The sequence below is a fragment of the Heteronotia binoei genome, chromosome 15, assembly GCF_032191835.1.
Source record: "Heteronotia binoei isolate CCM8104 ecotype False Entrance Well chromosome 15, APGP_CSIRO_Hbin_v1, whole genome shotgun sequence".
NCBI classification, from domain to species: Eukaryota; Metazoa; Chordata; class Lepidosauria; order Squamata; family Gekkonidae; genus Heteronotia; species Heteronotia binoei.
The window spans coordinates 19,889,852-19,914,376 of NC_083237.1; the positions used below are offsets into that span (position 1 = coordinate 19,889,852).

At 46.4% G+C, this 24,525-nt stretch overlaps 1 protein-coding gene across 1 annotated transcript; it reads right to left on the reverse strand.

Moving 5' to 3' along the window:
• Positions 1-3,652: 3,652 nt before the first annotated feature.
• METTL17 (methyltransferase like 17) lies at positions 3,653-21,260 on the reverse strand. The gene is made up of 14 exons (XM_060256604.1): positions 21,065-21,260; positions 18,128-18,281; positions 17,000-17,146; positions 16,315-16,411; positions 14,683-14,764; positions 13,351-13,424; positions 13,089-13,183; positions 10,960-11,030; positions 10,223-10,330; positions 8,853-8,921; positions 7,373-7,423; positions 7,045-7,137; positions 4,485-4,669; positions 3,653-4,360 (listed from the first exon to the last, which is right to left on the reverse strand). Exons 1-14 carry the CDS (start codon positions 21,128-21,130, stop codon positions 4,243-4,245), a joined length of 1,410 nt encoding a protein of 469 aa, XP_060112587.1. The 5' UTR covers positions 21,131-21,260; the 3' UTR covers positions 3,653-4,242.
• Between the last annotated feature and the right edge of the window lie 3,265 nt (positions 21,261-24,525).

Here is a 24,525-nt window from a genome sequence, read left to right on the forward strand (position 1 = left end):
CAAGAGACCCAACCCGGACGGTTAAGTCGACATATGGGGAGTGGGATCCAATAGGTCCCACCTGCAGACAAAATATTTCTCATTCAATGGACAGGACCTACTAGATCCAACACTTAAAAAAAATATCAACCCAATTGAATGTGGATTTAATTTTTTTTTAGGGGATAGCTTAAAAAAAGGGGATTAGATGCTGCTTTATAATGTGCCACTCGATTTGAAATAAATGTCCCTTTCCCAGAATGCATCCCAAAGAACCAGAATGGGGAAAGCCCTCTGGAACTGCAAAGGAATCATCCAACAGGGTCAAGTGACGCATTGTTCACTACACAGCACTGACAGAGCAAGAAACTCTGATGTTTCAAAGAGGGGGGGAGCACATTTTGTGCAGTGCAAAAGGACTTTATTCAATTTCTTTCCAGCAGATTGAAAGGGATGCATCATTTTCTTGCTTGTTGTTTTCACAGGAGACCAGTGTTATACTCAAGCCCCAAATACAGGAAAACTGATCATCACGTTATTAGTGCCACTTGAAGCAGAAGAAAAAGTTTCACAGTGCTCCTGAAGAGACTCAATTTTTAAAGTCCAACTTCTATTAATGAGAGCACAGGCGTGTGGAGGTGGAGTTACATCACTGCAAACAAAGCTAGCAGTCACCACCAGGGCCTGCAAAATACACTCAACCGCATTCTACGCGGCACTAATGAGTGAAAATGACACCCCAAACAAAGGCAGAAAGGCTGCATTTGCCAACTGTGGACAGTGCTGGCAAACCACAATGTCCGCGTAACAGAGAATCCATGGATTAGTAACAATAGTACATTTGGTGCCTTGTCTAATGAACACGGAAGGTTCTAGCTAAAGGAAATAGGGATGGATCAAAGTGGTTGAGGCAAGTCAGCTGCTAAGAGTGACACAGTAACAGATACTGAGCTGCACACAAGGTATTTCAGGCGATCAAAATCACAATTCAAGGCACACACATGTACCCACATGCACACACCCCCTCCCTCCCTCAGCCCTGCCTCCTTTACCATCAAGCCCCAAGACAGGTTTGACAACCTTGGGGAAGCCACACCTAATAATATTCGCTTAGAGGTAGCTGGCTGTTCGCGCAACCTAAGCTTTTCGTTTTATAGGGCAGGGGTGGCCAACGGTAGTTCTCCAGAAGTTTTTTGCCTACAATTCCCATCAGCCATTGCCATGCTGGTTGGGGCTGATGGGAGTTGTAGGCAAAACACATCTGGAGAGCTACCGTTGGCCACCCGATATAGGGCAAACAAACAACCCGCGACTCCTGCTCTCCCGTCTCGTCTACAAAGCAAAGGTGATCCCAGGACAAAAACAAGACAAATGTAAGAACAAGAGGCCTGCTGAATCAGGCCAGGGGTCCGTTTAGCCCAGTGTCCTGCCTCACACAGCAGCCAACCAGTAACTATGGAGGGCCAAAAACAGGGCATGGAGGTTGAGGCCTTCCCCTGATGCTGCCTCCTGGCCAATACTCCCTCTAAGCTGTGGAGTCCTGGGAGCAAAAATTCTGCTTTGTGAGCTATTGGCATTAAAGCCATAGCTTTCGCAGGAGTTGTCCTTGAAAGGGCAGCTGCTGTAAAAAGCTCTCTCAGCCTCCCCTACCTCACAGGGTATCTGTTGTGTGTGGGGGGGGGGGGGTGGGGAAGGTAGAGGAGGCTGTGACTGCTCTGAGTATAGGGCAGGATATAAATCCAATATCATTTTAAAATTATGAGCAAGCAATTTGGCTACTACATACATCAGTGTGCTCTGGGGCCATCCTTCCTGAGCTAAGGCAAAAATGTATGAGCCGGAGGCTAAAAAACTGTGAGCTGGCTCACGCAGCTTAGAGGGAACACTGCCAGGGTTTTTTTTTTGTAGCAGGAACTCCTTTGCATATTAGGCCACACACCCCTGATGTAGCCAATCTTCCTGGAGCTTACAGTAGTCCCTGTATGAAGAGCCCTGTAAACTCTTGGAGGATTGGCTACATCAGAGGTGTGCGGCCTAATATGCAAACGAGCTCCTGCTAGAATTCTATCTCTGGGCCCTGTACTGAGAGCCCTGCAAGCTCTTGGAGCATTGGCTCCATCAGGGGTGTGCGGCCTAATATGCAAAGGAGCTCCTGCTAAAAAATAAAACAAAACCCTGCTGCTGGCACTGGGATTCAGAAATTGACTGCTTCTGAATGTGGAGGTTCCCTTCAGTCACCATGGCAAGTCGCCACCGATAGACCTATCCTCCACGAATCTGTCTAATCCCCTTTTGAATAGGTCTATGCCTGCAGCCTTCACTGTCTCCTCTGGCAGGGAATCCTATGTTTGAATCGCTCTTTTCAGTCACCCATCTTAATTACCAATTAGCAGTACTAACTACTAGTAACACTTCTAAGGCAGGTCTGCCTCCAGCGTGCAGAGAAGACGACATGAGGCCTTCCGGGATTCTCCTTCTAAGGCACTAGCAGGACCACAACAGGACCCGCTGCTGGCCTGATGTGCACGGCTGGAATTTCAATCCCAGAAACGAGACTTACCACGTCGCCCTCCTGCATCGAACAAAACCTAGACCCAGCTCGGAGCAGAACACAAAACCCTCAACTCCCCCCACCCGCAATGCTGCTCGAAACAGCTTCTCAGCCGGGCTTCTCCAAGTTGCATGACCCAGTTTCAGCGAGCGGCAGTCAGGAATGGGGCCAGTGGGTGGCAGAGAAACCTGAGGGAGTGGCTGCATCCACTTAGGGCAGCTCTCTCCCTCTCATGCTTTGCTTCGGGCCAATTCCTGAAGCAATCCAGGGAGTGGAGGAGCATGGCCAGAGCAGAAGGTCCACGAAACTCTAGCATCTCAAGGTTTTGCTTTGTTCTTGTCCTTAAGTTACCCTGTGTGACTCTCTTTGGATCCATTTCTGAGTACCTGGGGTTCCACTAAGTGAATTCTTTCAATGGCATCGAATCCTACCACAAACTTAATCATGTTAATACTTCTCCTGGAGGTAAGTTACACAACCCAGGCTCTCCAAACTTCCTTCTCTGCCCCAGTTCAGTCCAGACTTTCTACTTCCTTCTAGTTCCAGATCCATCACCACTGACCCAATTTAGAACTAAATGCATCCCGTGTCCTTTTTTAACCATTCTTTAGCCAGCTTGGCCACCAAATACCAAGCAGTCATCCGCATTAAATGATCTGGAGCCCAAGATTTAAAAGGTGCTCCCTCTCAGCCCCTCTTTTTTATTCCAATCTACACTAAGCTTGTTTGTGAGTTTTTCCGCTACAGTAGGACCCTTAAGACAAAGACCAGACCTGGAACTATGGGAAGAGGGACGGTGGCCCAGTGGTAGAGCATCTGCTTGGTAAGCAGAAGGCCCCAGGTTCAATCCCCAACATCTCCAACTGAAAAGGGTCCAGGCATGTAGGCGTGAAAAACCTCCGCTTGAGACCCTGGAGAGCTACTGCCAGTCTGAGTAGACAATACTGACTTTGATGGACCGAGGGTCTGATTCAATATAAGGCAGCTTCATATGTTCAAGAGTGGCATGGCACATCCACTGCTGACTGGCACTGTTTCACACTGCAAGTTGAGGATGTGTGAACTGCTTGCCCATATAAAATGCTTACAAAATCAACAAGAGGAAAAGATACAGGCTAATCATTGGTGCAAGACACCTGGAATTCAATGTATTGGTAACACTTTAACAATAAAACAATGGAGGAACAGCAAACTGTGAACACTTCCCTCATCTCCGAGGGGGAAAGGCAGAATAAAGCACTACACAGACACAGGAGATGAGGATTCAGGCATTCGATCCCTCACCTGAAATGTTCCAGGCTGGCAACAGGTGTATCATAGAGACCTCCTAGTCCGAGTCCCTTCTGCATTTCAATGTGCAGGGTGGCCACAAGCTGCAGAGCTGTCCAGAGGTGGAAAGGTGGCGCTGAGCGAACAAATAGCCCGGATGCCCCACAGCAAGGGGAGAAAAATAAACAAACACACACAAAGGGCATCTGGAAGGAAAAGATCACGTGGCAAGAAGTTTATCAACCAGGCAGCATGAACTCCAACACTCTAGATCTCACTGCTAGGCCAAATCAGGAATTTTCCGAGCAGACCGATGGGCTCCATGTTGTCCGCCCAAGCTAGCTGAAGCCGGACTGCAGGCTGGCGTGTCCTAACATGACACAGATGTCACCCAAGAAGCCGACGTCCATTCAAGAAGGAGGCAGAGGCTGCACAGACCTCCATCAGCTCTGCTCTTTGTCCCCGAGCTCTGTCTGTTCTTCCAAATCTGGTTTGCCTTCGAGGGTCAGAACCGGCAAACGGTCTCCACAGTTACTGGCTTTTGCACATCGGTAAAGGTCCCTGTGAGGAAGAAGGTACAGGTGAAGACTCCCATCCTGAATTCACAAACGAAGCTGTCACTCTTCACATCCTTGAAAATCAAATGTGGGAGCCCGCGGCCCGAAGAGGATAAAGAAACCGGTACCTGCCGTGATTTCCAGGGCTGATGCACACGTGCTGGAGGGTGCCGTCAGGGCAGCACAGGTGGACGTGGACGTGACGGGATCGGCAGAGGACGGGCTGGGTGATTCGAGGCCATGGTTCGTTTGCTTCCCCTGCCTCTCTACACAGGATCAAGAAAGAGAATCTCTCTTCTTTCAGTTGTGGTTTCTGGGAGAAAATAATTGGGGGAGGGGGTAGGAAGGAACTTAGCAATGCTGTTTTATTCCATCCTGATATACTGATCCCCTTCCTGCTCTCAGCTGAAGGGTGTGCTCATCTGGCCTCATAACTCTCATAATTTGCCCTGTATTTAAACAAAGCCCAAACTTGATGCATGGAATATGAGCTGCAGTTCAGCACACTGGCGTATCTCCACCTCTGTGTTCCTCCAGGGTACCAGCAGCAGAATTAGAAGGGCAGGTCTTATTTTCCCTGTTTATGAAGAATCCAGGGCAAAGGACACAGGTTAGAGGCAGGTTTGCCAGGTCCCCTTACCTTTCTGGCAGGAGCCTTTGAGGGGTGTTCAGGGTGGGTGGGCGGGCAGGGACCCATCTGACATTTTGGACCACTTCCGGTAAAACTGGAGGTGGCTCAAAACAGGGAATGACTGGCAGTCATTTGAGTGGTCCCTAGGGGAAAGCAAAAGGGGCCACTCAAATGGCTGCCAGACATTTCATGGCCAGTTTCACTCTCCCACCCCCCCCTTTCTAGTCAGGGGGAAGGGGAGCGAAACTGATAGCTATCAGGGTCACTGAAGGCTTGTGGGCATTTGAGTGGTCCTTTTTGCTTCCCCCCTCAAACAGCTGCTCCACAGTGGCCCCTTCCAGGTTTTCAGAAGTGGCCTGAAAAACTTCATTTTGGGGTGAGATTTCCCCACTGACCAAATCAGAGAATCCCCGCTCAGACTGGGGGTGGGGCTGGGACCCCTACAGCGAACACAGTGTCCTATAGTTAAACTAAGAATGGACATTTATGAAACATCAAACCTATCCTCGGTTATGGGAATAAAACCAATTCAGGCATGAAGGCCCTCAACAGGGTTTTCATCCACAGCTGGGAACACGGCCGATATAAAAAACGTGAACGACACAAGAGGGAATCATACGCACAATCTTTCTTGTTTTCTTACAGGTTATCCCCAAACTGGGCTCAGACCGGAGGCAAACCCTACCGGAAGTGAACCGCCCCTGCTCATTTCCTGCTGCCCCCTCCCCAAGAAGCAAACACTGAAAAGCAGCAGCCTATTATATCCAAAAGATGCCTCCCCACTTCTGTCCAACCAGCCTCCCAATGTAGGAAGCTAATCCATCAAGCTGGCTCATCAGTCTATTCAGTGCCTATTTCTCTCCATCAAGATAACTTTCAGAGGATGACCATGTGGGTCTGCAGTAAGAGTCAGGTTCAAGTCCGCCAGACCCTTAAGAGGCCAACAAGATCTCCCAGCTCTTGAGAATCAAAGCTTCTTTCACCAGGTATGACAGAAAGAGCATTGACTTCCAAAAGCTTATACCCCAGGTGGCATCTACCACCCACAATAATGTTCCAGACTGACAAGCAATTTTCCCCAAATTGTAAAAAAAGATGTGGGTCTGAAGCAAATTTTTCCCACTGCTGGTGGCAGTGTCCAGCTATAAAAAATTTTTGGTCACAAGTAGTAAAAATGGTAAAAGAAATAACGAAAGTATCTTTGCCAATCAATCCTGAAATACTATTATTAGAAAATTCAACTCAGCTTCCTATAGATGGGACAAAACAAGAATTAATCTCTATTTTGCTTTCAATAAGCAAGAAATATAATTGCAACAAAATGGCTTGATAGCAAGCCACCTTCCATAAATATACGGTTACAAAAACTATGGGATTACTTTATTCTGTCAAAACTTGCATATCTGAGTTCAAACCTGTCTCCAAAAAATTACGAAGCAAAAGTAATTAAAGTTCGGTTTCCGGAACTTGAATACTTAGCTCAAAAAGATATAATTCCAAACAACCCATTGTATCAGACAATGATTTATTTTTAATATAGATTTTATCTAATAAGTCATAAATAATTATAGAATTGCTTTTCGTTGCAGATTCGTTTCCTAGTATTGTATGAATTATGATTTTGCTTTGTATGTTAATTTTGTTAAAAGAATAAAAAAATTAAATAAAAAAATCTTGTTTGTCTCGAATGTGCTAGCCAGTGGACTTGAATCTAGCTCTATTTCTCTTTAAGACATCCAGCAGAGAGAGATCAGCAACACCTCCTGCAGAGATCACTAAACAGGAGACTCCAGGATCTCCAGCAAGCAAAACCTGTGCTCAGCTGCTGAATCACCATGATGATTACTGAAGCGATCCAAGCGCTGGAAGCGTAGTACTTGGGCCATGCTTATCTGCAGCCCTGTAAATTATGGTAGTTTCAGGTACAGAGAAGGGAAAGAGAGAACTGGCTTGCTCCAGGCCATTACGAGTCTTTTGCTCCAAGGTCTCTGATCTAATTCCAATAGCTGGCAGCAAGATCAAGGCAGAACGGTGACAGGCTCCAGCAGGAAACTTACCCAACGGAAAGGCAGGGGGTGATAGGCTTGGATGAAGTTGCACGGCAGAGGGCGGTCAGAGGATAGGCGGGGACAAGGCAAATGGTGCGGGCACTGACCATGAAAGAGAAAAGGGTGGGGGGGAGAAATTGGCGTTTAATCATGGTGAATCTTTCCGGGTTCCTGGCCACTGGAGCTCAGAAGTCAGCGGGTTTCACGTCACTTCCACTCCCGTCATCCCAAACTGACACAAGTCTTCAAACTCTGACCCTCCCACATCCGAGTGAGTCTCCTGGATATGAGGGCCTTGGTACCACCTCCCCTTCCTCCCAGGTAGTTTAACGCTTACCGGGGCAAAAATGTGAGGCTCTCGGGGGTCGTGAACAACTTTATCTGTACCCTGAATAAGAGAAGCCAAGGAAAGTTTAAAAAAATCATTAGGAACAGTCCTCCATCTCACTTCCTCCAAACACCTCAGAAAGGTCTTCTTTCTCTTGTTTTATCCTTCTCTCCATTTTAACTTCTCAACTACTGAAAATAGCCTGAAGTTCACACAGTGTGCTTCCCCAAGGAGCAGGAATTTGTAGAAGGGTCCCAGTTCTAGCCCAGTAATATGACCACAACACCACACCATGAATAAGTCACTCCCCCTCTTTCTGTTCCCTACAGACCATATTGTCAAGTCTTCCTGGCAAAGTAACCTTTGGGACATATGTTACGGCGGTTGTTTGGGCTAGGGCAAACAAAGTGAAGCAGGTAAAAACCCCCAGCACCAGGAGCATTTGCTCCTTCTTTCAGGACAAATTAATGTTTTCGTGGAAAAGAAACATTCCCCCCCCCCCAACAACAAAAAACCCACACGGCACACCAATTATCTACTCGCCAAACAGTGGCAACCAGTGTGGTGTAGCAGTTTGAGCGCTCAACTAGGAGATCCAGGTTTGAATCTCTGCTCCGCCACCAAAACTTGCTGGGCGACGCTGGGCCTGTCATGCGCTCTTGGCCTAACCTACCACACAGGGCTGTTGTCAGGATAAAACGGAGGAGAAGGATGTTGTGAGCTACTTCATTCATTCACATTTTATTTATATCCCGCCCTCCCCGCCGGGGCAGGCTCAGGGCGGCTAACAACAAAAATTCAATACATACATACTTCGGAACCCACTGGGGAGAAAGTGGGAAAGGAAAAAAAAAATAGCCAATGAAATCTAATGTTTGTAGGAAAAAGCCCTCCCCCTCCTTAATCAGCAGGGAGGATTAGGTAGTGTTTTTAAGAACCTGTGTTAAGAAATAATTTTGAGGGATTACAGTAATTAGCAGAAACTCCAGAGCTTAACTTCTCTTGGAACAAGACTGGATTTATGCCCTGCCCTGCCCTTCACTTGGGAGTCTCAGAGCAGCTTAGGATCTCTTTCCCTTCCTCTCCTCACAAGAGATACCCTGTGAGGTAGGTGGGGCTGAGAGAGCTCTGGCTGAGAACTGCTCTTGAGAGAACAGCTGTGAGAGGACTGTGACTGACGCAAGGTCCCCCAGCTGCTGCATGTGGAGGACGAGTGGGGAATCAAACCAAGTTCTCCAAACATCTCAGACAAGTCTTATTTCTCTTGTTTTATCGCCAATACACCAAACTGAGGAGGATAAATGGAGCAGCTCGTGGAACTCCAGAGCAATCTCCCCACTGCCTATTTCAACTTGGCTTTTGTCTCCAAGGCACTCTGTCCTGAATGTGAGCGGCTCAAAGCCTCCCCACAGGTCAAGAAAGAAAGGGCAGATGGGAATGCCTTGATGCCTGTTGTGAAGCAGGGCACCAACAGGTCAGGGCATCTTACCTTTAATATGACAGCCCTAGCCTCCATGAGCATCTGGTGGCCTTCCTTGGTCCCATTTTCTACCAGAACCTGAAAGAGAAAAAGATGGGACGAAAGAAGCATTGGGTGCCTGGACAACACCTCTAACATAAGACAGCTTCTGCCTTTCCCACTTACAGGGAGACTAAAGCTGATTGGCTGAATGAAGGCATCTGACAAGCAGCGGACTCATCCAACTAAATTTTAGCTGGCGTGAAGCTAGTCCAAAAGGAGGCAGCTCATAGAAGTTCAATGTATACCAGATTCTGGTGCTATGGTGTCTCTCTTCACTCTACCCTCCCATTAGATTCCCCCAATTCAGTACCGAGGACTTTTATTTTTGAGCATTTTTTAATTTTATGTGCATGTGTCTGTGTGAGGGCGTGTTCACCTGGAAGTCATGGTGACCTCTGGTGACTGACCCCTACTGGGGGCCTGGAGGACATTCAGAGAGGTGGCCAAATGAAACCAGCCCCTGCTTCTAGTATTCCTTCAAGGTCTCCCATCCAAGCACTTGCCAGAGTCGACCCTGCTTAGCTTCCAAGGTGTGATGAGACTGGACTTTTGAGATGCAGAAGAAAGTGTCATGTGAGTATACGGTAAGATTAATCAAGCATTCTATGTTCAAGGAGAAGGGGGAATGAAAAAGTTTTAAGGAAAGCGATGCTTTCTATCGCTTTGTGGTCCCGGAAATGACAGCTTTGCACCTGTGTGTGTCTCCACTTTTATTTTGCATTACATGATGTCGAGGAAACGAAGCACTGTCCATGGGCTCACTTGCTTTCAGACATAATTTCACACCACAGAGCCATTCAGATCTGGGCTTGGATCATGTGAACAGGTTCCATGTGTGTTGGACACCCCCACCCTGCAGTGGAGCTCGCTCCTGCGTGCGCTAGTGCTTCCGTTTGTGCAAGGCCAGAACCCTTATGCAAAGGGACATGCTAAGGCAAAATGCAGTGTACTCTGCAGAAGACTATCTAGGGCACACAGAACTGCTCGTAAAATCCAAACCTTGTGTCATGCAGAACAAACCTTGGTTGTTCCTGTGAAGCCACACCAGAGTGTGGGAGGTGCTTCCAAGCCCTCACTCCGGCATTACGTAAAGTGAGAAAAAAGGGGGCAAATAGTGATCAACGGTGGGGAAGGCAGCTGCCACCACTGATAAATTGGAGGAATACTTCACCCCTGCATGCAGGTCCCAACTGAAAAAAAAGTAATCTGCAAAAAGGGTGGCAAAGCCCAAGGAGCTATTGCGACTTCGACCTACAAGGCAAGGTGGATAGAAATGGAATCCATCTGGGATCACACATGGAAGAGGTGGAGCCTATCCCAGTAGAGGCATCACTCACCAAGAAACTATTGGTCTTTCTCCAGAGAGTCTGTATTGTTTTCACTCTCTCTGAATAGCTTGGGAGGTCGTTGAGGGAGAAAGCCGATACCACAAGGTCAAACTTCACCTGCGCCAGAGAACAGATGGATCATTAGCTGCAGACCACAATGGTTCCATTAAGAAAGACCCTCTTCCTGCCTAAGACTCCATTAAAGGCAGTATAAAAGCAGCAGCGGGCGAGACTGATCCAACAGTTGTGCATGGCCGCGCTTTAGATCAATGTTAGTGTTCTCTAGAGCAGGGGTGGCCAACGGTAGCTCTCCAGATGTTTTTTGCCTACAACTCCCATCAGCCTCAGCCAGCATGGCCAATGGCTGGGGCTGATGGGAGTTGCAGGCAAAAAAAAAAAACATCTGGAGAGCTACCGTTGGCCACCCCTGCTCCAGAGGACAATATGCTTGCCCAAATGTAGATGGATTTTCTCTTCTAGGTGGAAGAAAGTGGCCCCAAAAAAAGATGCCTTAACAATCCTTTACTCTTAAAATTTGTCAAGCGGAGCAATCTTGAAACTCTTAACACATAATTACCACTTGTGTTTTGCACAGATCTTACTTGCCCTCTTTTTTCCCCCCTGCCTGTTAACAACTCCCAGGTCAGCTGAACAATCAAGAGCTCTGGAGAGCCAGCGGTATTTAACAAGGCCTCAGTGGACCCTGGCTGTTCTGATCACAGCTCCCCTCGGAGGAGTGTTTTCACCTTGGGCGAGACGGGGAGGAACTGCCGGAAATAGACGCCAGAGAAGCGCAGATCCTGGTCCTGAGAGGCTCCTGCGGAGACAACAGCCACTTAAGTAGAAATTCAAATACGATGCAAGACCCTGGGGTGAGGGGGTGGGACAAGCAGCTCAGAGACGGTTATATGGGTGGAACGAGGCTGGGATTAGAGAGCCAGGCTGGGTTTCTCTGGCACAGAATTGTGTGCCTGTTGGGAATCCAGGAGTCTAAAAAGCCATTGTTTTGCAATTTCCCATGGGAAATTAACATCAGATGCAGCACTGAGGAAGGGGGTCAGCAAAACAAGGCTGCTTGCAGGGAGAAGCATCCTTACCACCAGCCAGTGGTGTAGTGGTTAAGTATGTGGACTCTTATCTGGGAGAACCGGGTTTGATTCTCCACTCATCCACTTGCAGCTGTTGGAATGGCCTTGGATCAGCCATAGGAGTTGTCCTTGAAAGGGCAGCTGCTGTGTGAACCCTCTCAGTCCCACCCACCTCACAGGGTGTCTGTTGTGGAGGGAGAAGATATAGGAGATTGTAAGCTGCTCTGAGTCTCTGGTTCAGAGAGAAGGGCGGGTTATAAATCTGCAGTCTTCTTCCTCTTCTTTAGCCCCAGACCGTGTCATCAACTACCAGGGCCACAAAAGGCTGCAATCCACACCCCTTGTATTCCTGTAATAGTGTCACACCATACTGAGTTTTAACTGCTCCAAATGGTTAATTCAATTAACTTTATTGCTAAAAGCTTCAGAGTGCGGGCTAGGACAAACACGCTCACCTCTTGTTGAAAAAAAGTCAAGTGACACGTTCATGTAGGCACCCAAAGCTGCTGTCTACCGAGTCAGTCTCAGTCAGTATTTTCTCCTGACTGGCAACAGCTCTCCAAGGACTTAGGTGAGTCTTCCATGTCACCTACCTGACTTCATTTTTAATTGGAGATGCCAGGAACTGGCCTTAAGAGCTTCAGCGTTCAAAGCCTCACCCTTATTTTTAAAATAGTAAAGAGTCCAGGGCAGCACCTTTAAAACTAAAAAAATTTATCGTAGCATGAACTTTCAAGAAACACAGCTCTCTTCATCAGATGCATCATGAAGAGAACTGCGCGTCTCGAAAGCTTATGCTACGATAAAAATTGTTAGTGTAAAAGTGCTAACTGGACTCTTTACTATTTTGCAGCAACAGACTAACACGGCTAACTCCTCCGGATCTATAACTTTATTTTTAAATACATGATCTTCCAATTCCACCCCCCCACCACCTCCAAATTTCACAAGGTACTCCTCTGGCAAACTAGATCTACTGAGGATTGGACTCAGGAGTTTCTGAGTGTAAAGCCAATATGTTAACAACTTCTCACCCTCACCTATTACTACTACTAGGGTAGTTGTTTTTTTGGAAGGAGGGGTGCACTGTGGCTCAAGGGTAATGCAAAAGGTCCCAGGCTCATTTCCTGGCTTCTCTAGCAAAAAGAATCAGGTGATAGGTGATCTGAAAAGAATCTCCACCTGAGACTCTGGAGAGCTGCTGCCGGTTGAAGAGACAATGAATACCTTGATGGGCCACGGGTCTGATTCATTATATGGCAACTTTATGTATGAAGCAATTACATGACAGGACTCATGTTTCCAGCAATCCAGGCCACAAAGACAGGCTTCGAAATGCAAAGACAATGTCAGCAAAAGCACAAGGAACTGTGTGTTTGATCTCTAATAGTCAAAGGTTAAGCGTTTCATCCTTTGACTAGCTCTGTCCCTGTGATTTGCAAACACATTATTACAGAATGACAATATGGCATTGGGATTCAACAGATGCTGTGACATTCCCCACAGCAGGTGGAGCTGTCCTCAGTTCAAAAGGCCTTTGGAGCATGTTATCCATATCCAACCAAAATTTGACTTTTGGAACGCACCAGCAACAGGCTTTTCACACTAGGAGTAGGGGGGAAATCCTACCACGAGCTTTTGGGTTTTCGGTAACTCTGCCATTATTTTGCTATCATTGCTCTATTTCTGATTTAGGGAAACAAAAATGTGTTACGCTGGTGGCAACTAGCTAAAAAGGCCTGAATGAATGACACGTCACCCCACCCCACCGTCCCCGAAGTTTTCACCTTTCATCAGCCTCTCTGCCAAGGCCAGCATTGCGCTGGAGGAGTCAATGTTCATGTATTCCGTTAGAGTCTTACCCCAGATGTTATGTGCTGCCCTACAACGGAGGGAAGAAAGTATGAGTTGGGTTTCTATTAATAGAGCCAAACGTCAGAGCTGCTGGAGCTCAAAGCCTCCTCAGTTTAGGAGTCCAGCAAGTCCGCCCCGCCTCCCCTCCCTGATCTCTCAGGTAACCATGGAGAAAGAAACAGCACTTGTGCTTACCAGCTGACAGTGCCAGTCCCGGAGCCAAAATCCAGCAGCGTGGAGGGCTGGAAGTTGGGAACTCGTTTCTCAATCTAACAGGTGCAAAAGGAAAAACTGCTCTGTAAATATTGGCCTACCTTACAAGATGGTTGTTATGGTAGCTGAGAATGTGAAAAGGCTGGAAGTTTCAGACCGCCTCTTTTTGAGTTGTCACTGGATTAAACCGTAGGGGATGGATTCAGACTAGATTTGGTAATTTCCACCAGTTACCCCTCCCCTACTGCAAATCCTCCCCCCTTATGTTGTGCCCCAGGGTCCCCTAATCCCCCGTCCGAACAACACTGCATGGAGATCAGTGGGCAGCACTGAGTCAGAAGAGGCAGCGGGTAGAGTTCTATTCTGCTGATGGGAAAAAATCCCACCTGAATCGAACCCAACTTGAGGAATCAACTGCTCTCGAGCCTGCATAAAATCAGAATGGCCAATAAACGCTACCTATTTATTTTAACAACAACAGTCAATCGATACAATAAAGACATGTTATACTTTTATACAGCTTTTCTGCCAATAACAGCTCCTAAAGACATCAGGAGGATTCAGGAACTCATGGGGAAAACAGCTGAAGCCCACGTTCCTTTTGGAGGGGACTCTTAGTGGCAGCAGCAGGGCTCAAGCATTAGGGAGGGGTGCCCAGCTGCTCCTTGCTCATCTTCTGATGGCCCCATCAATTGTGGAAGGTGGAAGGAGGGGACAGCTGGGCGGAGCTGGATGTAGCCATTATAGAGGAGCATTACCTACTTTTACATTGAGGAAGCTGAGGCCCAGAGGTTAATGACTTCTGAGGCCAAAAATAGTCCATCCTCACAAGCCCCGAACCCCGAGACTAAATGCCACGCTAGCCCCCACTTCTGAACTCACACTTTCCTGGATTTAAGAGCCCTGGGTACGTAAGACAACACAAATAATTGCAAAAAAAAAAAAAAAAGGCAGATCCATCCTACTATCACTTGAATTAAAGAAGACCGCAGATTTATACCCGCCCTTCTCTTTGAATCAGAGTCTCAGAGCGGCTTACAATCTGCTTTATCTTCTTCCCCCGCAACAAACACCCTGTGAGGTGGGTGGGGCTGAGAGGGCTCTCCCAGCAGCTGCCCTTTCAAGGACAACTCCTGTGATAGCTATGGCTGACCCAAGGCCATTCCAGCAGCTGCAAGTGGAGAAGTGGGGAATCAAACCCGGTTCTCCCAGATAAGAGTCCGCACACTTAACCACTACACCAAACTGGCTCTCAAAACTCCCAAAAGGCTTCCTAATCCATAGACACCTCTAAAAGCTGAAGAGGCAACTCACCTCATGGAAAGCTCGGGACACGGCTGCATACATCCCATCCATCCGGGCTGCCATATACAAAAAGCTGAGCTCTTCAGTGTAACTAGGGAGGAGAACAAAAAAGACACAGCCATTCAAGAAGGGGGCGCTTTCCCCTTACACTACCCTAATGTCAGGGACCAGAACACATGCAAAAGAGAGGACCAGCCAAGAAGCTGCCCTTGGAGGCTTGAGTCAGAGGTGCACCAGATGTGCACTCCAGCTGTTACTCTCCAATATTTGGGGGGTGGGGGTGGGGAGACCTACAATTATATCAGTAGATTATTTGGCAAACTAATTTGACCTTCTAGCCATGTCAGGTTTACATGTTTTCTAGTCTTCATGGTTGTTTAAAAAAAAAAAAATAACCAGGCAAAAGGGAAACCTCAAAAACCCAGTAATGGCTAAAGCAGCTGCGACTGCACCAATACAGCATCTACGTATGATTACTCTAAATTCAATCTTGCACATTTTCTGTTAGAATAAAAACACCCTTTCCTTTATATGCGGGTATGGAGGACCACAATGAAAGGTGGGGACGTCAATACTTTAATAAATAAATTGAATAGGGTCAGGATATTTTTTGTAAAAAAGAGCTTCTTAAAGGCTACCTTCCACCTAATGTCCTGTAAAATGGTAGCGGGGATCTACATGACAGTTTCAGGGCTTGCAGTATCGCAAGCACATTATCGCAACAGACTTGTGAAGCAGGTTAGTGTGATCCCTGTACTGCATAGCTGCGGCAGGGGGGGAAGAGGGAAAGTGGCTCACCTTGTGCCACATAACCAGTTCAGAGGAATCCAATGATTTGACTGTGCAAGCTATGAATTGTTTGTCTATGAAATAGGGCTCCATTTTACAGCCTGAAAACCTGGGAAGAGTTGAAACACCTCAGAATGGGTGTCTTTTGTGAATGCTGGAATGGGTGTCTTTTGTGAATGCTGAATAGATATTATATGCTTCCTCCTCATATTCTTCATCCCATTATTGGAAAAGTGTGGAAGCCATGTTCCCTCTAAGCTGCAGTCTTGTGAGGAAAAAGTCTACTTGTGAGCTACCGGCATTACAGTTGTGAGCTACTGCATAGTGTGCTCTGGGGTCATCCTTCCTGAGCGAAGACAAAAATGTGTGAGCTGGAGGCTAACAATTTTTTGAGCTAGTTCACGCTAACTTATCTTAGAGGGAACACTGTGAAAGCACCGTGGATTCATATGAATGAAGTTTAATTTATTGGGGGTGGTTAAAAGGAAATTATAAGTCAAGGTTATCCACTGGCTGAGGATTGTACTGGTGGGAAATTTGTTTTTGTACCTGAAATTTGTTAATGAACTGTCTATGTATTGTATGAACGCTGTACTAATTGATATAAGAATTTGAGAACAGGATTGAATACACGTTTAAACAAATTGGGAAATAATTATTCTACTTAGTGGTCTTTTCACTGCCTACCACATAACCAGTTCATGGCAGAAGTGAGGGCTGAACCTGAGATGCCCCAAGATCCCAGCCATTTTCTTAGCCCCAATGTCACGACAGGAGCACATTCTGTTTGGACCAAATCTTCTCCAAGAATCAAGCCCAATGGGTTCTGGAAGGGCTGCCAAGGGTACTTACTTCAGTGCCACCCAGTGGTAAGTTGTCTTACGGACAGCAGTCAGGACTTCTCTCTCCAATTCTTTCTGTTTGCCTTGATCCAGTTCACTCGGTAGATCTAACGGACACAGAGAGACAAATATAAATGCCACTATATTACATCAGTTATATTATAGTTATCCAACTATATTGCATCAGTGTTGGCGTGACAAGCGATTACAACAAGACGTACATGCCCCTCACCTCTGGCACCTCCCACTAAACTGAACCCACAGCCAAGGATCCACCAACTACAGATGATTTTGGCAACCATGTTATTATTTGGGGTCATCCAGCTTCCACTTCCTCTGGCTGGTGGGAAAGTGACACTGAGGCGCACGTGAGCTCACAATGTGGACCACACACCAGCACAAGGGAGTGCCTTCCTTTTCCACAGTCCACTCAAAGGGCAGGAACCTTCCCTCCCCTTGCCCTGGACTACAAGCTCTACCTCACCATTTCTGAGTCTATTAAACATTACTAAGACTCTCCCAGTCTGATGAAAGCTAAGAGAATAACCCTGTCCTTCCAGGATGCTCACTTCTGTTTATTCCACAAATCCAAAAGGCCACAACTTAGCAGACCCTGCTGAGTGATCTGAGGACGTTCCTGTAAACTCTTCATTCAAATCACTACCACGCCCCATCAGCTCTAAACCCACGCTCACCTTCTGGAGGGGCTACCTCCCCTCGCAGCTTCTGCTCAAAATATCTGGCCTTCTTGAGCAACTCAGTTTCCTCAGTGGGACGCTTGCGGCTCCACAGGTAATTGGTGAGGGCCTTGGCCTGTTCCTCCACATTGCGCATGGAGGATCCTGCAAGAAGAAAAACACGAGGAGAAGGATGCACCATGGCAACCCTCTTCAGTGGTCCAAAGCACTTCCCATTATAAAGTACCATGTCAATGGTCAAGTGAACAAGGACAGTTCTCTGCCCCAAGGAGCTAACAATTGTTGCATGGCTTCAGTTAACATAAGAGCCACCCTTTGAATCAGACTAGCAGCCGATCTAGTCCAGCATCCTGTCTCTCATAGTGCCCTGCAAGGCTAACGAACAGGGCACAGAATTAAAGACAGTCCATCTGTAACAACAGTTCTGCCCTGCACATTGTTTCTGGGGAAGACAGAATGTTTCCTGCAGACTTAGAAATAGGGATAACAGCCAGCATCCCAGAGAACTTCAGGGGCAGGTCCAAAGAAAGAAATGACATTCTGTGACACCACATCTGGCCAACAACTCAGACAAGCCCTAAGCAAATCAGGCAACATTCTGAGCCAGTTTGGTGTAGTGGTTAAGGTGTGCGGACTCTTATCTGGGAGAACCGGGTTTGATTCCTCACTCCTCCACCTACAGCTGCTGGAATGGCTTTGGGTTAGCCATAGCTCTCGCAGAGCTGTCCTTGAAAGGGCAGCTTCCGGGAAAGCTCTCTCAGCCCCATCTACCTCACAGGGTGTTTGTTGTGGGGAGGAAGATAAAGGAGATTGTGAGCTGCTCTGAGACTCTGATTCAGGGCGGAATATAAATCCAATGTCGTCTTCACAACTTTAATGCCAGTAGCTCACAAAGCAGAATTTTTGCTCAAAAGACTCTACAGCTTAGAGGGAAGCTTCCCAGTACTTCTGAGCAAAAACCCCCCAAACACATGCCTTGCTCAAAGCCACTCAGAGGCCCAGCTTAAAAGGATACAGACCCTTATTTCTGAATGCCACCAAAACCTTCAGTTGAGTTCACTTAACAATTCTGCCTCCTAAAAGACTGCAGAAAGGCCCTCATCCCCTGCTCTGGATTTTACTCACCAGCCATCAGAAGCTTAGTGGCCTCTATTAATTCGGGTGGAAGGCAAACTGGTCTGAGGTGGACAACCCCAGGGTGCTTGCGGTGATGAACATTGCCTAAGAAATCTGAGGAATTATCCACTTGGGTGACCTTGGGAACGACACCTGCCATGCCCTGAGGAGGAAAGAGATGTGAAATCAGAGGCACAATGGCGAAGAAGCAAACTGAGGGGGGAAATTATCCTAAGGCTGGAATTGCTGAACTTGCCCAGCTCTTTATTTCCCACAGTGACCATCCATAAGACTCTAAAGAACTTGAACACCAAACTGCTGTTCTTTAAATGGGGGGAAAGTTACATTATAATGCTTATATGTATCTTTTAGAACAGGGGTGGCCAAACTGCAGTTCAGGAGCTACATGAGGCTCTTTCACACATGGGTATGGCTCTCGAAGCCCCCACCACCTCATTGGCCAGCTTGGGAAGGCATTTATCTCTAAATCAAACTGGTGGCTTGAAGAATGCATTTGAAGTTGTTTTCTTTCCAACCTCTCCCTCCCCCCATTTCCTTCCTCCCTCCCTCATCTTGTGGCTCTCAAACACCTGATGTTCATGTCTCGCAGCTCTACGTGGCTCTTATATTTAGCAAGTTTGGCCACCCCTGTTTTAGAATGTTCTTCCTTTTCTCTTTGTCAACTTTTTTAGGCACAGTAGCAGGTAGATAATCAGGTTGGTTTGTGCTGGAAGAGTCAGATTTATGCCCACTGGTGCCTTAGAAATCAACAAGATTTGGGAGGATAAGCTCCTGCTATCTGACGAAGGACACTCCGACTCCTGAATGCCTATACCCTGGAAATCCTGTTGATCTTTAAGAGGTCAGTGGACTTTAACCTTGCTGTTAGGTATACCAAGTGAAGGTATAATGACAGGCAGGGCTTTTTTGTAGCAGGAACTCATTTGCATATTAGGCCACCCCCACCCCCAAAAAGGGAAGTCCAACTTCACCAACCTTTTGGAGTACTTTGAGAAAGCAAATAAGCACACAGAAAGCGGTGACTTTATATACCTGGACTTTCGAAAGGTTTTTGACAAGGCACCCCACTAAAAACTCTTTAGTATATTTGGCAGTCATGGAATAAGAATTAAGGTTCTCTTATGGATTAATAATAATAATAATTTTTAATTTATATCCCGCCCTCCCCGCCGAAGCAGGCTCAGGGCGGCTTACATGGCATAAAATGCAGACATTACAATAATACAATAATAAAATACACTAATTACATAACAATTATATTTCACAATTAAAATATACTATTACATTAAAATATACTATTACAGGAAGCAAAGAATAGGAATAAATGGACAGTTCTCACAATGGAGAGAAGCAAGCAGCAAGGATCAATATTAGGGCCGGCACTATTTAATTTATTCATCAATGAACTGGAACTACAGGTGACCAAGTTTGCAGATGACACAACATTATTCAGAATGGTGAAAAACCAAGGCTGATTGTGAAGAGCTCCAAGAGGGCCTCCACAAACTGGATAAGTGAACGACAATGTGGCACATGAAGTTCAATGCTGGTAAGTATAAGCTGATGCTATGGAGGGGGGAGGAAAATCCCAACTTCAAGTATAGGCTACTGGGGTTAGAACTTGCATAGACTGAGAAGGAAAAAGATCCTGGGGTCGCAGTGAATAACTCAATGAAAGTGTCAACCCAGTTGTGCTGCAGCAATTCAAAAGGCACACTCTATGTTAGGGACTATTAGAAAAGGGATTAAAAATAAAACTGCCAATGTTGTAATGTCCCCGTATAAATCTATGGTGCAACCTCATATTGAATACTGTGTACAGTTCTGGTCACCATATATCTTAAAGGACATCAGAGCTGGCAAAAGTACAGAGGAAGGCAAAGAAAATTATATCGAAGGTTGGAACACCTTCCCTATGAGGAAAGGCTGAAAGAGATGACTAAGAATGGGCATGTAGAGATTTATCAAATTATGTAATGGGTGGAGAAGTTGATAAAGAGAACATTTCCTACTTCTCCCAAAATACTAGAACTGAAAGCATTCCAATGAAGCTGATTGGCACTAGGTGCAGGATGGACAAAAGGTAATACTACTTTGCCCAGAGACTGATTAAAATGTAGAAAACGCTGCCAGAGGATGTAGTACTTGGCCACAGGAAAGGGAATTAGAAAGCTCTCAAAGGGAATTAGACAGATTCATAGAGAATAATGCTCTCAGTGGCTACTAGCCACAGTGACTGAGAGGGAAACCTCCACATTCAGAGGCACTGATCTTTTGAATCCCAGAGCCAAAAGGCAACGTCAGGGGAAAGTCTTCCAGAGGAACTGGGTGGCCACTGTGTGAGACAGGATGCTGGACTAAAGGGACCACTGGTCTGAATCCAGCAGGGCTCTTCTTATGTTTTTATGGTATGTAACAAAAGCAAAGCAGACCGAGTATCTTTCCCTGTTGTCTGTAAAACAAGAAGTATCCGCAAAAGTAGTTCTCCCTTTCCACCAACACGGCAAGTTGCTGGTGCTCCTCCTCTATGCATTTGCTCTATCCGTTTTAATGTAACGGTTGCTTTTTGCAAAATCAGGGTGATTGTAAATAAATCAGGGTGCAAGTATTTTAAGATAAATTAGCACAAACCTACGGTGACTCAGTGCCTCCTTCTGCATCAGAGTCTCCCCAGACAAGCACTTATCTCCTTATGGATACATATAAAAGCGTAGCACTAAGCAGTTCTGCATGTAAACTTCTCTGTTCAGCCCCAACCGGCCCTCCATTATCTCGTGTCGGTCTCAGTTAACTACTTTAAGGCACGCACAGAAGCCGAGTCAGTTAACACGCTTTACTTAACGCGGAATAAGCCTAAAAGAATTAGAATACGCAAATCCACTCCATAATTGACAAGTCAGAGAAAGGCGGGAAATCCAAGCTTACCCTCAGCGAAACGTCAGGAAGAGGGGCCATTCTCCAAGCTCTCCGCAAATGCCTCACGGCCGCCATTTTCGAAAGGAACTTTACTGAGCCTGCGCAGGAAAGAGGACCCACGTGAGCTTCCGCTCAGAGCCTCGCGCCCGCCATCTTGAGGAGGAATTTCATTCCGACTACCCAAGGCGGAGACTCTCGCTTGCCTTCAGAGTGGGCCAATCGCCGTGGCAATGTCCTCATCGCGCACCAATCGTAAGCAGATATGCAAAATAAGGCAGTGAAAGTGGGAGGAGGAGAACCGAACGACATCATTTCATCAGACTGCAAAGGCGATAGAGGTTAATAGAGGGGAAAAGAGAGCGAGAGAGCAGTTAGTGAGTGGCGAGCGCTGATTGGTTTTCAAGCTTGTCCTATTAACAGACACAGATGGAGGTTTATTTGAATATTGCTTACTGATTGGATCGTTTTTACCGTTTAGAGCGGTGCCCCCCCCCGATGTCCTGCTTATAAGCATGTTTCCTCGCTAAATGGGAGGGGCAAAAGAAAGCTCCGCCCACTCGAGTTGTTGAAAATCATCGCTCCGCTTTGTACTCCCTCCCTTCTCTAACAAATTTTTGGATATATATATATATATATATATATATATATATATATATATATATATATATATATATATATATATATGAGGGGGGCTCTCTGACGCATCAATGGGGTGATTCCCCCTTCCCCCACATTTAGCTTGCTAAAGTAGTGAAGAATTTGAAAGTGCACAATTATGTCTTAGTGAGGTTGGCTATAGTTTTTGTGTCTTGTTATAGAGCAGGGGTGGCCAAACTTGCTTCACGGAAGAGCCACATAGAATACACATCAGATGTTTGAGAGCCGCAAGGCATGATGTTTGAGAGGCAAGGGAAAGAAGGAAAATAGGTGGGGAGGGAGGGAGAGGTGGAAAGAAAGTAACTTTAATGCATTCTGAATGCTGCCAGCTGGCTTGGATTGGAGAAGTGATTTAAAGAAATAAATGCCTTCTCCAGGCTGCATGAAGGGGCAGTGGGGGTTTCAAGAGCCACACCATATGCCCCCCCCCCCCGGTTATAGAGTAACAAATTAGTCAACAGCTAGGCTTGCCAGCCTCTAGGTGGTAGCTGGAGATCTGGAGTTAATTTAAAACCAATTCTCCCTCTAAAGCTCTGGGAAAGAATTGCCGTCATTTTGACCCAGGCTTATTAGCAATAGGATAATTAACAGACATTCTCACATTCAGATCAAAGGTTTTCTGAATTTGTTAATTTTACTATTCTGCTATTGTGTTTTTTTTTTACTTTGTACCACTTTGCATTTTACACCCCACCTTCTATATGTAGCTCTGCTCACTGTACCTTATTCCTCGTCTGAAGAAGTGTGCATGCACACGAAAGCTTACATTCTGAATTAAAGTTCGTTGGTTTTAAAGGTGCTTCTTGACTCCTGCTTTGTTCCCTCTAAACTGTGAGCAAAAATTCTACCTCAGGAGCTACCAGCAGGCCTGTAGCCAGAAAATGTTGGGTGCAGGGGTCTGGGAGCTGAAAAAATTGGGGTGGGGGGTGAGGCTTGGCTGCTTCTTCCCTCCAGCGGCCAGCCTCCCTGGCCCCAGCTCTCTCTTGCACTATCTCTCTGGCTGTTGCTCTCTCACTCTCCCACTCTGTCTCTCTGCCGCTCTCTCACTGTCCCCCTCTCTTGTGCTGCTGTTCTTTCTCTCGCTCTACCACTGTCTCACTGTCTCCCTCTCTCTCTCTCACGCTGCCGTTCTCTCTCTTTATCTGCCAATCTCCCCCTCACTGCCCCTTCTCTCTGCCGCTCTCCCTCTATCTCCTGCTGTCTCCCTCGCTGGTCCTGGAGGCCCTCCAACGGGGGGACCCTGCATAGGGAAGAGGTTTTTTAATAGAGCGCCTGCCCCCCAATAGCTACGGGCCTGGCTACCGGTATTAAAGTTGTGAGCAAGTGATTTGGCTACTGCATAAATTAGTTTGCTCTGGGGCCACCCTTCCCGAGCTGAGACAAAAATGTATGAGCTGGAAGCTAAAAACCCCCTGTAACTTAGTTCACACGAATACAGCTTAGAGCAGAGGTGTCGAACACATTTGTTACGAGAGCCGTATATGAAATAAATTATTAGTCCTTGTGTGGACGGCCAGGTGTGTCATAAATGTAATGCCAGGTAGTGGATATGTAAACTTTACAAAGGACACAAACACAATTTATTTTAAAAACAAACAAACAAACTTAAAACATGCTTAAAAGATTACCATTCTTGCAATATTTTGTTTATTCAACAATATCTGTTAACTCTTGTTCTGAATTATTACATCAAAATCTGGAGATAATGTCTGTGCTGCAGCAATTATGAGTAGACTGTTCAGGTGTTGTTCAGATGTGTATCTGTAAGTTGCAAATCTACTTTTGATTTATTGACATCCATTACAGAAATCTCATGGTCAATGCTTTGAGCCTAAAACCCAGGGGAAAGCATGAAATGGTTGGGCATTGCAAGCTTTTGCACATAAGTTGCTTTGTGTGCTGGTCAGCCAATGGAGAAAATAGATAGTAAAGATATCACACCCAAACACTCTTGGTTCAATCATACATACAATTACATTATGATCTTTTTTTTTTTACAGTGGATTACCAATAGGCACACTGATAACATAGGAAAGGAGAAAGAGAAAGAAATAGAAGCATGGAGCTGGTGTGTGGTGTACTGGTCAGAGTGTCAGACTAGGAACTGAGAAGACTCAGGTTCAAATCTCCACTTTGCCATGAAGCTCCATAGGTGACATTGGTCACTGTCTTTCAGCCACGCCTACCTCACAGGGTTGTTGTGAGGATAAAATTAAGAAGGAATAGCCATGAACACCTCTCTGAGCTCCTTGGAGGATGTGCAGGAGGATAAAAATATATATGAGATAAACAGCAAGTTGGGGCGAGAGTGTGTGCGCATTGCTCAGCACATGAGTCTTTAAAAAATCAAAAGTGGCAAATTCAAAATGCATCAGATCGATAATCTTGAACACCAAAATTCAGAGGAAAATCCAAACGTGGATTTGGAAAGCCCTGACTAATTTGAGGAACAATGAATTAGGAATATGGTTGCCAACTCTGGGTTGGGACATTCCTGGAGTTTCGGAGGCACAGCCTTGGGAAGGTGGGGGTTGGGAAGGGGAGGGGCCTCAGTGAGGTCAAATGCCATAGAATCCATTCTCCAAAGCAGCCATTCCCCCCCACCCCCCCGGAGAACTAATCTCTGTTGTCTGGAGATGTAACTCTGGGAGATCTCCAGACCCCACCCAGAGGTTGGCAACCCAGGAGTTGAAGGGTTTAGCCCAGATATATTGGGGGAAGGGTCTAGGGTGAAGCCGTACCAACAAATTGGGATCCCAGAGAGCGCTGCCTCCAACATTCATGCGATGTAACAGAGAAACCCTCTTCTGAGT